The sequence below is a fragment of the Amphiura filiformis genome, chromosome 18 (assembly GCF_039555335.1).
Source record: "Amphiura filiformis chromosome 18, Afil_fr2py, whole genome shotgun sequence".
Taxonomy (NCBI): domain Eukaryota; kingdom Metazoa; phylum Echinodermata; class Ophiuroidea; order Amphilepidida; family Amphiuridae; genus Amphiura; species Amphiura filiformis.
In genome coordinates, this window is record NC_092645.1 from 10,066,934 (window position 1) to 10,085,958 (window position 19,025).

At 35.1% G+C, this 19,025-nt stretch overlaps 2 protein-coding genes across 2 annotated transcripts in view; one reads left to right on the plus strand and one right to left on the minus strand.

Moving 5' to 3' along the window:
- LOC140139831 (uncharacterized) overlaps nucleotides 1-19,025 on the minus strand; it is a 192,548-nt gene that overhangs the window by 62,865 nt on the left and 110,658 nt on the right. The window lies entirely within an intron of this gene.
- LOC140139362 (uncharacterized) lies at nucleotides 3,385-18,846 on the plus strand. The gene is made up of 7 exons (XM_072161136.1): nucleotides 3,385-3,460; nucleotides 4,481-4,601; nucleotides 8,542-8,889; nucleotides 11,275-11,442; nucleotides 14,558-14,745; nucleotides 16,439-16,492; nucleotides 17,506-18,846. The coding sequence occupies exons 2-7, from the start codon at nucleotides 4,493-4,495 to the stop codon at nucleotides 17,728-17,730; spliced, it is 1,092 nt and encodes a 363-aa protein (XP_072017237.1). The 5' UTR covers nucleotides 3,385-3,460; nucleotides 4,481-4,492; the 3' UTR covers nucleotides 17,731-18,846.

The window sequence follows — 19,025 nt, forward strand, 5'->3', positions numbered from 1 at the left end:
GGTAGCAGATGGAATTACTTCAGCATCACCAATCTTTATATTGATGTTGGAGAGACTGGGCATATTGTGTGGAGGGGCAGCAATGAAAAACTCAGTTTTGGAGTCATTTAACTTGAGCATATTACAAAGCATCCAATCACGAACTTCCTCAACACACATGGATAGCTTGAAGATGGCACATGCTGAATCACCAGGAATCTTGGGATTGAAAAACATATAGATTTGAACATCATCGGCATATATGTGAAAATGTAAACCATGACGACGGATTATGTTGGCAATATACTGAGAATATTTTGTAAACACTCTTGGCCCAATAATAGAGCCTTGAGGTACGCCACACTCAAGAACATGCCTATCAGACATCACCCCTCCAACAGATACTCTAAACTGACGACCACTTATGTAAGACTTGAACCACTGTAGGACTGTGCCTTTGATACCAAAGCCAAGCCCTAAACGCGAGAATAAAATGTCATGGTCAATGGTATCAAAGGCAGCAGAGAGATCAAGCATAATTAAGAAGACTGCCTTGTTATCATCAATGGCCCTAGCAATATCATTGGTCACCTTGAGCAGTGCTGTCTCAGTGGAATGCTTTTCTTTGTAGGCAGACTGACATAATTCATCAAGCTCATTAGCACGCATATGGTCATTGATCTGGATAATTGCAGCCTTCTCAATTAGCTTCCCTATAAAGGCGATGTTTGAGACTGGTCTGTAATTCTGTAAGTTGTTCCAATCTAGATTGGGTTTTTGAGGATAGGTGTGACAATTGCTTGTTTAAGATCACCTGGGAAAATACCATTTGTTAAAGAAGAGTTAATAATGTCAGTTACACATGGAAGAACAATATCAATATTCTCCTTTAGCAGCCAGGTGGGAAGGCTGTCAAGACTACATGTTTTGTTGGCACATTTCATAATAATAGAACGAACATCATCTTCAGTCAATTCTCTGAAATGATCAAGATGATTTTGAATAACAATATCACTATGTAGTGAGGACACCGAGTCATTACCTACAGGAATATCAATTACATTACTACTACTATCCTTAACACTACTATCCTTAACACTACTATCCTTAACACTACTATCCTTAACACTACTATCCTTAACACTACACTTGATACTAATTCTAATTTTTTGCTTATACTCGATACTACAGTAAGGTGGAATTTCCCACTGAATGATGGGACATAATATGACATCCAGATTTGTGAGCTATGACTTGACACCATACAGACATGCCGATACTAAGAGCTACAGTATTGGAAATAGTTTGAGTTCAAAATATATAACCTGAACCCTAACATGTGGTGAAGCGGTATTGAGGGGGGGGGGTATAATTTAAACTTAGTATCATGGGCCTATTAAAAGTGGGACACGGGGACGAGGTATGGTAATTTTATACATGGATGACTGATAAGGTAGGGTTTATTTTCCTTCAAGGTAAAATTTGCATTGTTAGTAGTTTCAATCTTATCCTCGTCTTTAGGAAAGTCCTTTATTAGGACGGTCCCTTTTCTTTTCTCTTCTCAGAACATGTGATTATGAGGGATACAACCCTTAGAAGAGACTTGGAAGTGATTCTTGTTACTTTAATATTAAACAACTTATTTAGGTCTATGTATATTAAAGTTTTCCTAAAGCATTCCAAAATATTGAAAAATCTAGAAACTAAAAACATTCTGACAAATCTCAGAAATTGAGGAGGGAGGGTACGAGAACCAAATTTTTTTTTTTTCGGCCCAAAATGATGCCATGCAATTCATAAAAGTAAACATTTGATAAAAGGTGAGGCTGCCTCTTTTTGTTATTCAATTCTAAAGGGGCTCATCAGTAAAGTTACTTCCTGTTTTATAGTTGAGAACAAATGATACAATACATTGCTTGTTTGCAATGATACATTTTAATACAAAAACGAAATGGTATAGATAAACCATATATGGTTAGCATTGGTTAGTGGAAAGTGTTTGTAAGTTTGTTTGGATAAAGATTAATGATCATATGTAGCCTTGGGGAGGTCCAGTGAAACCGTTAAGGTGACAGTGCATCTGCTACATATCTTGGGTTCTTTTTTCCCCAACTTATATTATCAAAGTTAAAACATAACGCTCATTAACTTATCAAAATGAAAAATACCAAGAAATTAAACGGAAATGCATATACACAGTTACACACCCATCCACCCCTCACCATACACGCCACCACCACAAAGTTCGCACCAACATCACCAAAACATGCTCTCCAAATAATGTAGCTTTAATATACTCGCCACTAAGAAACTCTAAAAATAGGCAGTATGCAGGTATGCAAAACGAACCTGCCGAATACGATCCCTACTTTGCTCTATTTCTAGACATTCTTTGGATCTAAGTCATCCTGCCAAAGTATAATGAATTCAGCAGGACTGGTCTACATAACTCTGATATTTTTATCCCCACTTGATACAACTAATATTAGTATACATGACACATCACTGTAACTAATAAGTATACATGACACACCACTATTTGCTTTTATAAAGAAAAATAAAGGACACTTTAATTCATCTTACACCAACAAAAATTGCTTACAAAGAAGCCTCTAGTACACATGCCTTAATATGGAAAACAAATTTAGCCTTCCCCTGTATTGACCCCTTAACCTTGGACTAGACCCCAAATCCAACACATTTTCTTTTCTAGGTCATAGAGCCACTGCCCTAGAAAGACTACAAGGTATTATAAATGTTATAGTATTTTCGTAGACCTATAATATTTTTATTTATGATGTAAAATAGTGGAAAATGCTAGGAAGTGGCAAGTAGATTAGTTGGGCAGCAAATTTAGGTCCTTTTTATTGTCAAATATTTGCATGGCAAATGTGCAATACAGTGCAGCAATTTGTATAGCAACAAAGTTGGTTTGTGTAGCAATGGTTTGTGATGTGATACCCGCTATTGCAAGCTCCGATCATGAATGCTGTGTAGTGTATACTTGTAACAAATGCTATATTTCTTGAACTGCATGACATTTTCATCATACAGTTCATGTACATTCTGTTAAAGTTGCCTTGGTGTTACTGACCAAGACCACAAATTGTTTGCTAAAATTCTTACCTAACAGCGTGTGCCTCCATTAATAACTGTATGTGTTTCTCATTGACCAAATGGTCCATGGCAAGCTGTAAATACCAAGGATCAACCTACCGACTCAAATAAATTTTGAGCTGCAAGGGCAAAGTTAACAGACTTTTTTATTTTTGTTATTTTTATTCATAGGGAGTATTTTTCCTTCAAATGAAGACTATTTCCCATCCATACATGATGTTTAAAGTATTTCATGTGTTTTTTTATTTTTATTATTCTTGTTTTTTTTTTAGCACGTGTGGACACCCTCACAAACCATGTCTTATTTTGGAACCGCCGAAAGATCAGAATTCTTCCTGAACTTTTATGCAAGCGATACCAAAAGGTAAGCGTAGTACATGAGTGCTTTTTGCAGATTTGTGTGCAATAGAAATGTTCATTATTATTATTATTATTAATACACGATCTGGCCCATGGGGTCCAAAGACCGCAAATTTGAAACGGAGATAAATAGAGTAAAAAAACAATATAACACATAAGAAAATAGACATCAAAACACCTCATAACTTTAGAACCAAGTATGCTAGACCTGGTCTTTTCAGTAAATGATGGCCTATTGTATAGGCCTATATAATAATACAGTAACTCAATTTTCAATCCTAGTATGCTAGACCTTTAGTCTATTCAGTAAATGATAGCCTATTGTATAATAATTGATAAACTGTATGTGTAACTTTGCGTAATTTTTTATGAGAACATTTTACATTTTTCCATATATATTCAGGACACATTATTTCATAGGCGTATGTGATGGATGCTCATGTGGTGTTGGCTTTTTTAATAATGGATGGGAGAGTAATATAGTTTGCATTAGATATACATGTATCAAACACAGTTCATGGGTAAAATTCCATTTTGTGTATCATGCCCAACTAAATGGCAGAAAATGTAATTGCACAATTTATTCATATAAATTTCCCAGCCATGGGTATAATGCTGCGAATCCATGATTGAGCTATATAATAATACTAGTCCATGGAAGGCAAGATGTTGAAAAAAATTATAAAAATTTGTGCCAAACCATATACTGACAAGCTTGTAAATCCTAATATAGCAACCCAAAATAGAAATGAAAGAATTAAAATGTAACAACTAAGTATATATATGAATGTATAATTTATTTGGTGGCCAAATCTTGGAATTTCATCATAGGCTGAAACATGACCAAAAAGGCAAAGTAACGTGATGAGTTATTGTAGTCTTGTAAGCAAACAGGCTGTAAACTTATAAATTTGCATTGATTGAAAAGAGCAATGATCTTATCAATTGCAAAGCTATGTGATGAAAGAAGAGAAAACAAAGGTGGCCAACACATCTGATCTGCATTTTTATCCATCGAAAAAAGGTCAAAAAATCAATGGAGAAGACTGAAAATGAGCTTCAGATGCTTACAGGACAAGAACAGCTGTCAGAAAGACAACAGACGCTTGAAAAATGGAAGGAGGATGTTCTTAAGACAGCAAATGGTATGTTGATTATTAATGTATCCAGTTAAAACCTTATAATTTGGAAGGCATTATTTGTGCCACAGCAGTGAGTGTATTGTGCCCTAGCTGTACACTGCAAGATTCTCATCTGTGTGACGCCGATGTCACCACAATGTCACTCCATCGGAAACTACACCTCGGTTTTCCATATCGCCGGTCCGAAATAGCCGGGTAGCCAGCCTCCTAGGTTTCTACAGAGTGACTTGGCGGCGCGGTGACTTCGCGGGGGAGTCACACCGGTGTGACTACGCGACTGGGTCTGGGTGCTCAGTACCGGCGTTTTGGGTTGCCGGTTTTGCTTTTATTGCCATATTTTTTATATTCTCTTGATTTATTCAAATAATATTTTTTATTTCTTGCTTTTTTTTAGGGGATGAGGGAGGGGAAATTGCAAACTGGACTTTAAAAATAAGGGAAATATTAGATGAATAAAATAAATTTGTTAGTAAAAGAAATAAACATGATCAATAAACAAAGTAGGCCTATAATTCAATAAACTAAATTATGATGAATAAAATACATTTTTGTTAATTGGTGGTTAGGCCTATTTGAATAACTAAATAAATAAAAAGTTAAGAAATAAATAAATAGGAAGAAACCAATAAACGAAGAATGGAAGAAACAAAGAACCACTCCGAAAGAAAACAACTTGAGAAAAATTGTAGGCCTATTGATGAATTAAAATATTAAATGTGTAAAATAAATAAATAATTATAACAATAATAATTCATAACAAGCATTAATATTTGCGTGATAAAAAATAAGACAATTTCAAACAAACATTGCAATAGGCCTATATTGATGTGACACCGATTTATAGGCATAATTTAATAACGTAAAAAAAAATCAACATGAAAAACAAATCAAACTAATATAAGCCTAAACACCATTTTGAAAAACGGAAAAAGAAAATAGCACAAGCCAAAGTTTTGCATAAACTTACGGCAGTAAAAGTATAAATTTGCAGTAGACCTTTCAGGAAAGTGACAAGAAGTAAAACAAATGCATGCTAGGCCTATAAATCAATATTAAATATAACAGAAAAAGTTTTGGCAAATCAAAATGTATAAATTGAAAATGCTAGGCCTATAATAGGCATACTTTGCGAACTTTGGCTGAAAATTAATATCTCTTTTAAAAGCATTTAAAAACACAATTCGTTTTAAATATAAAAAAAGTTTCAATAGGCCTATATAACGTTATCATGCAAAATATGAAAAAATAGGCCTTTTTTAATAGCAAAACATGTCATCTAACCACTGAAGTAAACAAAGCAATGATATAAGTTTTGTAGGAAAACAAGCAAACAAATAAACAAAATAAAAATGTTTGAAATGAAACAAACAAATAAACCAAGAACAAGAACTGCAAATAAAACACACACAGTTGACGAGATTATTAAACAGGCAGCACGAAAATAATTAAAAATATATAAAAGAGAACAATAAATAAATGAAACAAAATTAATCGAAAGTTGAAATATAAATGATAAAGAATGTAAAAGCACGATAAAAACAAAGACGGCAGAACGGCCACACACCCATGCACTGTACAGCATGCAGCATCAATCAATCAATTATAAAACCAACTCATTCCATTCATGAGCGTATACAAGCAGTAAACAAGCATGATACGCGCGTATTTGTCATCATCGGGCGCGTATTTTATAGATATACGCGCGCCCCAGAGTGTTCGAACTCATAACAGGGTTCGGTCAATGACCTTTGGCAGCGTAGTCACGTTGAAGTTCGCCGACTGGGTACCCAGCAGGCAACGCATGGGGGCACTGGCTACGGAAGTCACTTTGATGTGACTACAAGATGTGGACCACTGTCGGAATCTAGTCAGTGGTGTACATGATGAGTCGCCGATGCGGCATCGAGGAGATAACACATCGGAGGCTAGCAGTTGTAGTCACTGCGTGATGACACTGCTGCATAGTACCCTACTGCCTTGTTTCCGATGTAGTCACTCTCTTGTAGTGACTCCGTCCGCCACCATAAGGTAGGTTATTATGGCGTGACGGCGGTGGTGACTGCAGAGATCCAGTGCGATGTAGTCACTCTGCCGCCAGGAATTTTGCAGTGTATGTATCGTTTCTTCAATATAACCAGCCAATGTAACATTGTTTGTTTATTGTTTTTAAAAACAAATGACACTATCAGTCATCCAAAGGCTTTCCAATTTGCTTGTTTTAGTGAAATATTTTCTTCCACAATTCTTAGTATTAATTTTTAAAACAACAAACAAACAAACAAACAAAAAAAACCCACAAGATCATAATACTAAATTCAAGCCCACACATTCATTGATGTCATGCTTGGTATTAAACTAACATCAGGGTGCCACATAATAACAGAAGCCTAAATGGTAACAGGATGTTTTGCCATACCACTGACAATTGGTTCGCCCCAGTACATGTTCATACTAATACGCCCATTAACAATATTGGCAAGATTGATTTTATTTAAATTGGCCATCAAGTATTCTTTTTACATTTTTATAATTTTTCTTTATTTAATTTTTAACTAGTTATTTAGTGGGGGCCTGCTTGTTTATATTGCTTTTTCAAGTCATGTATCATGCTTGACAAGATACATGTAGCTCATGGTTTTTATAATATTTTGCCCATTATGTGTTTCTTTATTTGTGAAAATCATTATAGCACCCTCTATATTTTGATATATTTTTGCCGGCAAAGTGGTATCAGGGTGAATGTTTTGAATTCAACTCTATTTAATTGCTTGGCTATCCGCAATTCCATGGGCATGTGAAATACTGTTAAAATTGGTAATCACAATTTGACTGTAATACCACCATTTCTTTGGAAATACACCGATTTGGAGCATCAAATTTTAGGATGGTAATGAACAAAATGTTATCAATTATATATAATTATGATACCAAAAACTCATCCACAATGAGAAAAATCAGGGAGGAGAGGTGGTCAATTGGGTTACAGACCTTTAATTACCTGGTGGTAATAAAAGTCAGATATAAATATTTGTCCAATTTTGGAAATATGGGCCAAAAACAAGCAATTTTGCATGTTTTCTTGCAATCATGACAATTGCTGTCACAAGATTCACAGACTTGGCACAAGTTTAAGCATCCATAATCTTCAGTGTAGGCTAAAATTGACTTATTCTGTCGGTCCAACATCCATGTTATATCTTTAGTCTCGGGTCCAAACTGCATGTGGCTCACGGTTTGTTATGAACGACATAGACCTGCTGTGACGGAGGCTATATACATAGCGATGTTGTTTGAGTGACATTCAATTCTGGAAAAACCAGCATTCGACCATGGAATTTAATTTCAAGTGTGTCAGTATATAAATGGTAAATCTAGTAAGTTCCTTCCACTCTGCAGACTTAGAAACGGTTGTTCGACTCCACTGACTATTTGCGATCAAAATTTACACAACACCAATGACATGCAGAAATCATCAACAAAAATCGAATCATGGATTTGTTTTCACTCGACCGTGAGTTGCATCATCAACCGGCAGAACAATCTTAATATTTTATATTAATATTTTGATAATTGGTTATTAAAGAGATTAGAAAAAAAAATGTTTCCCAAAAATTAGAATATATAATTGTGCAAGACTTTGGACTTAATTGTCACACTGTACTGAAAAACTGCATAGAACACATGTTTTGGCCCTTGTTTCCAGAATTGTTAAATATTTGAATAGAATTTAGATATACATGTTTCATTAATCATTTCACCATACAGGATACTGTCATCAAAAAATAAATAAAATAGTGCTGTAGTTGTAGTACTTTCCAAGTTGTACTTTATATACGACTTGTTGTAATTACAACAATTAGTTGTTTGTGTGCTGTGCTTTATTTTGTGTTTATTGTATAACAATTAATACAATCCCAATACTGTATTATTTTTTATTTACCAGGGGCTAAAAGAAGAACAAAAGCAAGCAAAGGAGGAAACAGCACCCAGAAAAGGTTTGTCCTCAAGCAGAAGATTGCAGAGGCTGAGTTTCTGCACACATATATCAATGCAAGCAGTGCAGGGCTGAGCACCTTAGTAGGTAGCAGTCAACTGTTCAAACTTGCAAAGGAAAAGTGCGATGAAGTCGGCAATCTGCAGAAAGAGCTTGATGTCTTGGAAGAGGAGTATCATTCTGAAGGGGAAGGAAAGGCGCAGCTGGTGACATCAACTGCAGAGCTCATACAGAAAGAGATTGAAGCTGCAGTCAACAAAATGCAGGAAAGACATCATTCTCTAAGCAGATTGGCCGGTAAATCAATATCTTCTATAATCTAATTGTGTTTTGAAATGTGTCAATTGCAATATTGTAATTTTGATTGTTGTATATTATATCATATATTTTTGATGTGTTTAAAAATTGTAAGTTTCCATGTAATTCAGCCGTAGGGCTGCAATATGAAATAAAATATACATAACTACTACCTACTACTTAAATGGGACAAATATTCAATGTCACCAGGGTTCAAATTTGCCCGTATCGCATAGCAGTTTAACCCAAAACTGCTATTCAAAATTTCGATCCACCTATCAAATGACAAGGATCTATTTAGGGGTCGTCCATAATTTTCGCCATTTTTTGCTTACGCACAAAGCTTGCATAACTTTTTACCCCATCCTCCCTCGAGTTAGGCACAAATAAAATGGTGACAAATTTCCCAAGAGTACTACTGATAAATAGATATCCAAATACCCTGTACTGGTGTATGAAATTCTAAATAATAAAGAAGATTTGTTACATCTTAGATTAATTTTGTGAATATTCTCAGTCATCCAGGTAGATAAACATAATAAAATGAGTATTAAATCTGTTCATCTGGACTTACTATTTTTGATAGCGACAGTATCGCGTCTCATCCAAGACGCATCATTAGGCTGACTGATCAGATGAGCCATTGACCTGACAGTAATCAGAAAGCTACCCCGGCGACTCTCCTGTGACGTCATACCATCAAGTGTGTCACAGGTCAATGGTTCATCTGATCAGTCAGCCGCATGATTTGTCTTGGATGAGACGCAATACTGTCGCTATCCAAAATAGTAAGGCCAGATGAACAGATTTAATACCCATTTTATTATGTTAAATCCTAGATTAATGTTTTACACATTGTTTTGAAAAATGTTGAGAAACGTCCTTTCTTAAACCGTATTTTTATGAAAATGAGAGCCATCAATAAATCAAAGTACAGCCCGAATTTAAACTATAAATATATAACTGAAAATACACCTCGAATTAGTTGCACATCCTAGTATAGGCCTACCAGGAACCTCTTGGTATCACATCATATAAGGGGAATCTTTTTTGGTATAATGTTCTTGCAATAAAACTACTGGCTTCATGTCTTTTGTTGCCAAACAGTGACAATCTTCTTAAATTTAACAGTTTCAGGACGGATGTCCTTTTGGTGCCATTGATCATCATCCAGAATAGGAAACATTCTTTATGTAGGCATATTCTGGTATGAAATAAATTAAGCAAGTAGGATAATAATAGACTCGAAATTCAATATTTAAGAGATAATCGCTGTGGGCATACCGTATTATAAAATATGTTAAGGGATCTGGAATGAGCGTTTCGACAGTATTTTTTGTGGGACATGAGAGCACATCAGACATATCGAATTGCATTCTGAATACTAAGAATGTCTTTCTGATATCAAATAATTTTAATTTTTTGAAATTCACGATATAATACAAATTTTATGACAAATTATTAAAAGTTGATATTTTTCACATTTTTGATATAATAACAGTCCTCGGTGTAAATTTTATAAATCTAATGATATATTCTTAAAGTGTATGTAGCTGGGAGGAAAAGCCGTGATCAATTGAAAATTTTGACCTTTCATATTGAAGATATGGAATTTTTCCCTAAAAGACCTAATTTTTTTTTGTTTTTTTGGAAAAAACGCCATATCTTCAATATGAAAGGTCAAAATTTTCAATTGATCATCGGCTTTTCATCTCACCTACATACACTTTAAGTATAAATCATCAGATTTTTAAAGTTTACTTAGAGTACTGTTAAATATCAAAAATATCAATTTTTAATGATTTGCCATAAAATGTGTATTACATTGCAAATTTCAAAAAATCAAAATTATTTGATATCAGAAGGACATTCTTCGTATTCAGAATGCAATTCGATATGTCTGATGTGCTCTAATGTCCTACAATAAATACTGTCCAAACGTTCATACCCCACCCCTTAAATAATTCATTGACATTTTTATTAGGTTTATTTGGAATTATTAAGTTATGAATAACATGTTGGAAATACCATTCATTTTGACTCCTTTTTTTTTTGCTCAAATAAATCGCCATTTTTCTTACGCACAACTGGCCAAATATTTTACCCCCTCCCCCTCTTACGCATGCTTTGTGCATAACTTAAAGTGGCGAAAATTATGGACGGTCCCTTAGGTATCATATAATTCGGAATATCAGGAAGAATATTATGTAGGCTATAATGAGAATGGTAAACTAATTTGCAAAACATGCGAAATTTCAAAACAGACACCAATTTCAAATTTGATTAGTATTATATGTTCATAAATGGATATACAAATTACATGATATCTATTTTATGTCCTTTCACATTAAAATGTATGTTCATTACAATTACACTTCCATTTAGACGGTTCTCAAAGAAGATCCAAAATATGGTCCAAATTGGGCACGGACAAGGAAAAGCTTCAGGCATTACTTCAAAAGCTCCACCATGTAGAACTTGAGGGTGATGGAGATGCCTCACTATGTGATCTTGACAACATCATAGCAGGTCATTTTCCATGGCATGTAAAAGGTATGTTAATAATTTAATACTTTGCTGTGCTGTATTATTTTTAATAAGCATTCAGATTATGATGAATGTCAACATCACTGACTTTATTCAAAATACCACAAATGCATTAGGCAACAACATTTGGTCATGCGCCATGAATTGAGGAAAAACGTGTTACATGGTCAAAATGCTTCCACAATACTTGTAATTCATCTCAGATAGGTTAAAACTGACAAGTTTTCCCCCTTAACACTTTTGTGGTATGTTTTGGTGAGGTGGCTGTGAGAGGCTTTGCCTAGGGCGGCAAAGTCCCTAGGAACGGCACTGACTACATATCATCACCAAGCTGAAAGTGTAAGCGAGACATATTATTAGAGTAAGTTTTGACTGATTCACACAAGCAATGGAAATTTTCGTGGCCCATCTGAGCATCACTTCTTAAGCACTGGTGGGTTGCTGGTACTTGACGTTTTTCAGTGAATCAGATCATGTGAACTTGATATTGATCCAAAGTCACATGATCCGATAAGCTTAGGCGGGGTGGAAGGGGTGGCAGCCCATGTCTTTGATCAGGTTGTAAGTAAGATAATTTTGTATTTTGTAAGTTGATATATAAAAGGTGCCACAAATATATAGTTAAATTTTGTTTTCAGTTCAAAATGTACAAAATGTTGTTCCCCTCTTATTAAATACTATAATAAAAATCCATTTATAAAAGGAATGGGATGCACATGGGAAATTTGATGTGATGTGCTGATGACATAGCTTGAAATGTAACTGTTTGCATAACATTTACTTCTTTCAGACAATTGTAATATTAGTATACACAGAAAAAATATGAAATGCAAGGCATATTGCAGTGGGAGCAGAATTATTCTATTCAGAATATAGCTCTGCATAATTATTTAATTCTAATGGATTGTTTTCCAAACAGGGGTAGTGACTGTATTGGTAAAGAAGACAAGGATCTGAACAAGTGTTGTTTAGTGACTTTTTATTTAATTAATACTGAAAAAGATATGAATATAAACATTTAGATAACAATGTTTTTACTTCAAAACAGCAATGAAAATGAAGTTTAAGTTAACACTAATGATGGCCTATGGCCAGAACGTGATGGATAGCAACCAAAACCAACACTGATTGATTAGAGATCATTGGCCGTAAAACTATCCCTGGGAATATTATCCAATCACAACATGTGTGTATTAATTAGGAACAATCTTAGAAACATGAAAACAATTTCAAAACAAAGTTCAGCTTGCAGTATAGATTCCCATTTATTCATTCACAAAAATTTCAAAGCATATGTAAATGCATGCTTTGTGCAGTAACATCAAACACCTCGAACCTCTGACACAACATGCCGCAAACTTGGAACAAATGAACCTAGCAGTAAAACTGGTCATATTATAAAAAAAAATACAAACAAAATGATACATAATCCAACTCAACACCTTGCTGAGTAATTCAGATATAATATAGTAAAATATTCATTTGGTATGCAGGCAGTTAATAACACTATTCCCATCAACACATACCGGCTCCATATATGCTCATAAATGTATGCTCCATAGAATCCACCGGACCTGCCACTACTTTATTCAACTCGCTTATTATTGCATCTTGAAACAACACTGTCATGACGGTGTGCTTTATCCACGTTCATGTGCATGCATGTACATGTAGTACAACACTGCCCATTATAGTACGCTGAACGTAAAAATTTTTTTTTTCAGAACAAAAGGACACAAAATATATTACCCAGTGCAATATGTTAATTTTCACATGGAAGTAAACAATTTTTGGTGAAAAACGGATAGAAAAAGAAAGAAAGAAAGAAAGAAAAAGACAAAAAAACGCCACATCGGGTATTGAACCCGGGATTCCTGTGTGATAGTTTGATGCTGGTATGACTGAGCTATCAAATCCATGGTATTCAGTAAAGAAATATAGCATATATCATAACCTATCTGGGCTGTAATTATGTTCATTGACTTCATCATTCTACCTTCCTTCCTTCTTCCTGCCACTTAGGCAAAAAGCAGCTAAACCGGGGGTTAAAGCCCTTTATCAAGCTTTGCACACTGCAATGTTTTTTTATAAAGTAGTATATCTTTCAATATTACAGCTGATAACCTAAAGCATGTGCACTTACTGTTACAGCCACAAGAATTTCCACACATAAGGTACAAGTTCCCATTTGGTTTTAAGATGTAGAGCGTCAGAGCCACATTGGATTTGACACTGGGTGACGTACGCTAGCGATCATTAAAGATAATACAGGGGTAAAATGTTAAAAATGCTCTTGATCTTGTTGACAGGTATACAAACTTGTCTGATCATAAGGATGAAAACAATATTAGTTTGTGCTTTGTACAACCTTTTTTTATTGTTATGGAGAATTTATCCTATAAAAACATCATTATTAGGTAACATGCCATGTTTTTAGTTGTACAGACCCAATCAGACCCGGCCCCCCCCCCCCCAATGTGATGACCCACACTACACCACTGAGCACGAGGGCCTGACATTGACCCCTCTGAAATCGGTAGCGTGTTTCTACTGATGTGCCGCGTAATGGCGGGTAACAAGACCAGTAGAGACGTTAGTGGGTAATCGGTAACGGTTGATCCCCCTCTGATATAAACTATTAATCAAAAATATTGCACCAAATGTTAAACTTAATAATCCATTTCATATCAAAAATTCATTATGAAAACTGATTGCACAAAATAGTATATATATAACATGCATGATAGCACAGAAATACAAAAAAATCTCAAAAAAAAAAAGAGTTCAGGCTCAAATCTGCAATGGCTCCACATCATAAAATCGCAATGAACCTTGTCCTCAGGGTTCGAATTCGGCTGTATCGCATAGCAGTTTGTTCTACATTTTGAAGTAACTGCTACCAAATTTTGCATTTGTATATCACTTTTTATATTAAAAGTATCCTGATTATGATGAATTAGCCAAAAACTGTTACACAAATTTTTAAAACAAATTCGAACCTTGCTTGTCCTTCATGTGTGGAAACTCTTCATGCTTCTAATACAACGTGGACATTGGTTCCCAGTTTGGAGCTTAGCAGCTGTACTGAAACAATAATTCTATTCTTTTTATATGTGTATAGCTTCTTCCAGTTGGTCCGTGAAGAAACAAGCCACTGATGCATTCATGCTACAACAGCGCCTGCAGGAGGAAGAAGCCATACTTACTGCTGAGATGAAAAATCTTCTGACCTTTTATCTTCAACTACGAGATGCTCTCCTTGCAGAAACCAAAGACCTCAATAGGGAACACGCTGAATACTTAGCAAAGGTAAAACAGGATTTCATACATAATTGGGCAATTCTTTACTTCAACATGTACATGTATTACAATGTTTTTTTGAATGTAAAATTTATCAAAATGTTTCAGCAATTGTAAACCAACATAAATATTGACCCCAGAATGTAAGATACATTCCTGCATTCATACATTGACTCCATTATAATAGCCATGTGTGTTAGCTGTATTAATCTGCTGTATGGGATTGTCATACATGAAGAAGATATCATTATGAAGCTCCTTCATTTTTTGTCTTGCCTGAGCTTTGCTAGCTAGGAATTAGTACCAGACTCATCTGAAGTGGAGGTCACTTCAAATCATCCCCAAATCATATAGTTTCAGGCATGTTCTCTGTTTTCCTGAACCATGTGACTTGGGGATGATATGATGTGACCTCCACTTGAGATACGTCTGGTATTCAGTTTTAGTTATTATGTACAATGAGACACATGTAGCAGCAGACAAGTGCATCCTTTTGATATGGATGTACACATATATGAAGGCAATATAATTGCCTGTCTGTATGCGTGTTATCATTATGGTCAATGTTTTAATTTCACAGAGCAGCTATTTGTTTAAAATTGCTGATATAAACCTCTGCAAGAGAACAAAAGTAGTTGAACTAACTCACTAACTAAATAAATTAATTTGTGAATGAAAGAACAAATGAATAAATGAATGAATAAACCAATGGATATATGAATGAATATATGAATGAATGAATGAATGGCTGATTGATTGATTGATTGATTGATTGATTGATTGATTGATTGATTGATTGATTGATTGATTGATTGATTGATTGAATAAATATGTCAAATAATCAGAGAGGGTCATCCAGAGTCAAAGCGGGCCATCTAGGGGTTTGAATGCAAGAGAAAAGGAAAGATAACTAAATGAATATATAAAAATCATTGATAAATAATATTCAGAGATGGCCAAAGGAGTCAAATGTCATCTAGGGTTAAATCTTCAATATGAATTAATCGTGGTTAAACTTAGTGTAAAATAAACAAAAATAACCAGGAAGCATTTACAGCCAAGGGTGCTCTAGTGTTATAAATATAGTCAAATGGGTGAAATTGTCTTCATAGCTTCATGCATACCTGATGATGCTACAGCTGATATGTGTTTTAATTCATGTTCGTTACTTTAAAAGAAAAGAATACTTGGTTTTATATTGCACAAGCATATTGCAATAATGGAAAGATAGACCAGATATAGTAGCATGATAGTCAAGTGAATATGAAGCACACTGCAACATCTTGAACATGCACATTTATTGCACATCACGTGTGAGAGACAGACCTGAAATAGTCCATCTCATGTTTTATATTTATATTGCTCAATTTGGTTTTTCTATAATTGTGAAATTATACCAGCAAACATCTGTAATCAAACATTTGCTGAAAATTTAAACTCTTGATCTCAACATGAAATATATAACCAACGTCCCGAACTGACACTATTGAAGTGTGATGTTATGGTGGCCATCTAAATGGGACCTGGCATTACAAGAACTTCCCTGCTGTCTGACGTCACCCTATCATCAATCAGATGAAGTCAGATGGTTTGGAGCAAAGTGATTTGCAAAATTTTAGTTCCAATATTAGATTTAATTTACAAACTAATGTGTCCTATTATAGATAACATGTTTTGCACTATACCATCTGTGTGATTACAGGATAAAGATGATTTAGTTGGCACCTCTGGAGATCCTGATAATCTTCGCACACAGGTAACTATATTATTTTACACATAACTAGCAATATCCTCATAAATTTTGTTATTGTTTTGCTTTGTTATTGTTTTGTTAAGTCAGGTTGTTCATGCAGCCTGATGACCATGAACATTCTAAAACCTTCAAATGTTGGTCTTGCCTGAATGAGTTCAGGAAGAGACTATGTAAAATTTTAATAAATATTTGTGTGTGGGTGTAAGAGTATATTTGTATGTATGCGGCATGTTGGTCTTAATGACAAAGTTGGTCTCAAATTTGTTTCTTGGATGTATGATTACGGGCATCTTCATACAATGCTGGTGTGAAAGGTCATCGCATGAGGTCAGAAGTCATTTGCTAATGGTTGATATAAATACTCGATCGAATCATAGTCACTAAGAACCGAGCCAGCAGAAATAAGAAAATTTAATACCTAAGTGGAAGAAGGGCCCAACTCTAAATGTTTACAAAAATGAGTTTGACCCAGCATTTTATTGCCAGCAGACTGGTCTTCCTTGTGTGTGAAAGATGAGCCAAAATCCACTCTCCAAATGAGTCTTCCATGTACACTTAATCATGGTGTGAGTATGCAGAAGGTACATTGTGGGGATACTTTTAAGTATGAGTCTACATTGTGGGCGTATTTTGACATTGTGGGGGTACTCCCACAATGAAGACATCTGCAAATGGAATTTTATGGCCTCTTGATGAGGGGGTAGGAGTATGTCTTAAATATATCACCAGAGTGACACACTGTGCATGCCACCATCAGCCACTATGGGGGTATCAACACACAGTTTCGTACCCCACAATGTATGTTCATACCTATTTATACCCCCACAATGTCATGTTGTACCAAAAAAACATACAACATACACAAACCCGATGTAGCTCTTGCGGGTATTGGTGTGGACACTTTCTTTTGGTGCTTTCACCGCATAATTTATTAATTAAGGTCAATTATGTATTATATTTGTGTTCATTTTATATAATTGTGTGTTATTTTTCTTGTTTTTATTTTATCTGAACAGTACATGATCAGAAAAGAAGATAGGACTGCATCTGTCATTAAGGGCTTGCTAAATATTAAGCGTACTGGCATAACAGAGACCAAAGCAAGAATTGAGTGGGCACTTGGATGCTTCAAGAAGGCTGTCACTGGAAATGGATGGAAAACAATGGTACTTGATCATGTAGAAGATGATGAAGAAGATGAAGACGATGATATTGATGATGATGGCTTTGAACCATTTTAAACTATTTTTAACATTATGTGTATGAAAAAATGTCATTTCTTCTTATTGAATATGCGGGTAAGGGAGGACAGCCTTTATGTTTACTGAGCTCAGTGAGGCCTCGCTGTCTTCGATAACGCATTGTAGCCAAGAGGTACAATGTACCCTGCTTTTGTCAAAGTATAAACCCATAAAAGCCTATAGCAAACTCTGCCCAGCTCTGCTGAATTGTACTCACTGCTCCGATACCACTGTTGATGATCGAATCGATTTTACGACCATGCTTGAATTGACAACCCCTTGACACCTAATTACATCACTTTATGTAAGCATTTTGTTGACTAAAAAGTCCAGACAGGTTGATAGGTCGATAAGAACGGCCATTTAGTGTGTCGGGGTCCCAGTTTCGGGTGTGTTTTACTAGCTTTTTGATACATTTTTTTATACAGACCCACTCTTTCAATTAGTTAATAATAATAATTACACTAATATATTTCATAACGAAATAGTAAAATTTCGTTAGCCACATTGCAATTTAAGTCTGAATAACTTTAAAGCTCTTTAATGATGTGCCCCGTCATTCGTTTTTGTAATTATTACCTTGGGTGCATCCATTATGTTCAGCACGTCAAAACACCACAGATAACCAAAATCGACAAATGATTTCATGAATAATAAAGAATTGTTTTATAGAAAATGGATTGTAAATGCTCAAAATATGCCCGATTTCAGATACATATCGTTGAGTTCGGCAGATAGAGTGGCAAATCAAGAATTTTGAGCAAGTTGAGTTTTTGTATTCTTATGATTAAATTTCAGATTATCTTGTATTCCCACTAAAAATTAATGGTAAACCTTACTCCCCTACAAACTTATTAAAATTTTGATTTGGACGAATCGCGGTAAGTGGGAAAAATTGAATTCGGCAAAGAGACGAATCGTATACTTAGCTGTACAAATCAGGTTGATCTATTCATTTCATTTCATTCATTTCATTCGGCTGCTTGAAGCAGGCGACTACAAAGTTTCTCCATGTACTGCGATCTGAAGCCAAAGTGGCAATGGCATCTGGCAGTAGAAAGTTGTCAAAATCCTCCAACAGTTTTTGCACATAAGACAAGTAGGATGTTCTTTGCCTTCCAGGTCTTCTTTTACCATGTAATGGGGTGTAGAGAGCATATCTTCTGCATGGTTCATCTTCTTGCATCCTCAGGATATGTCCCAGGAATCGTAGTTGTCGTGATCTGACAGAGTTGATAAGAGGCACAGTGTTGGTGATGGTATAGACCCTTTCATTACTAACATGGTCAGTGTGC

Coding starts and splice junctions, on each gene's coding strand:
- LOC140139362 (XM_072161136.1), top strand. CDS start 4,493: ATGGAGAAGACTGAAAATGAGCTTCAGATGCTTACAGGACAAGAACAG. Junction 11,443..14,557: donor TTTTCCATGGCATGTAAAAG/GTATGTTAATAA, acceptor ATATGTGTATAG/CTTCTTCCAGTTGGTCCGTG. Junction 16,493..17,505: donor CTGATAATCTTCGCACACAG/GTAACTATATTA, acceptor TTATCTGAACAG/TACATGATCAGAAAAGAAGA.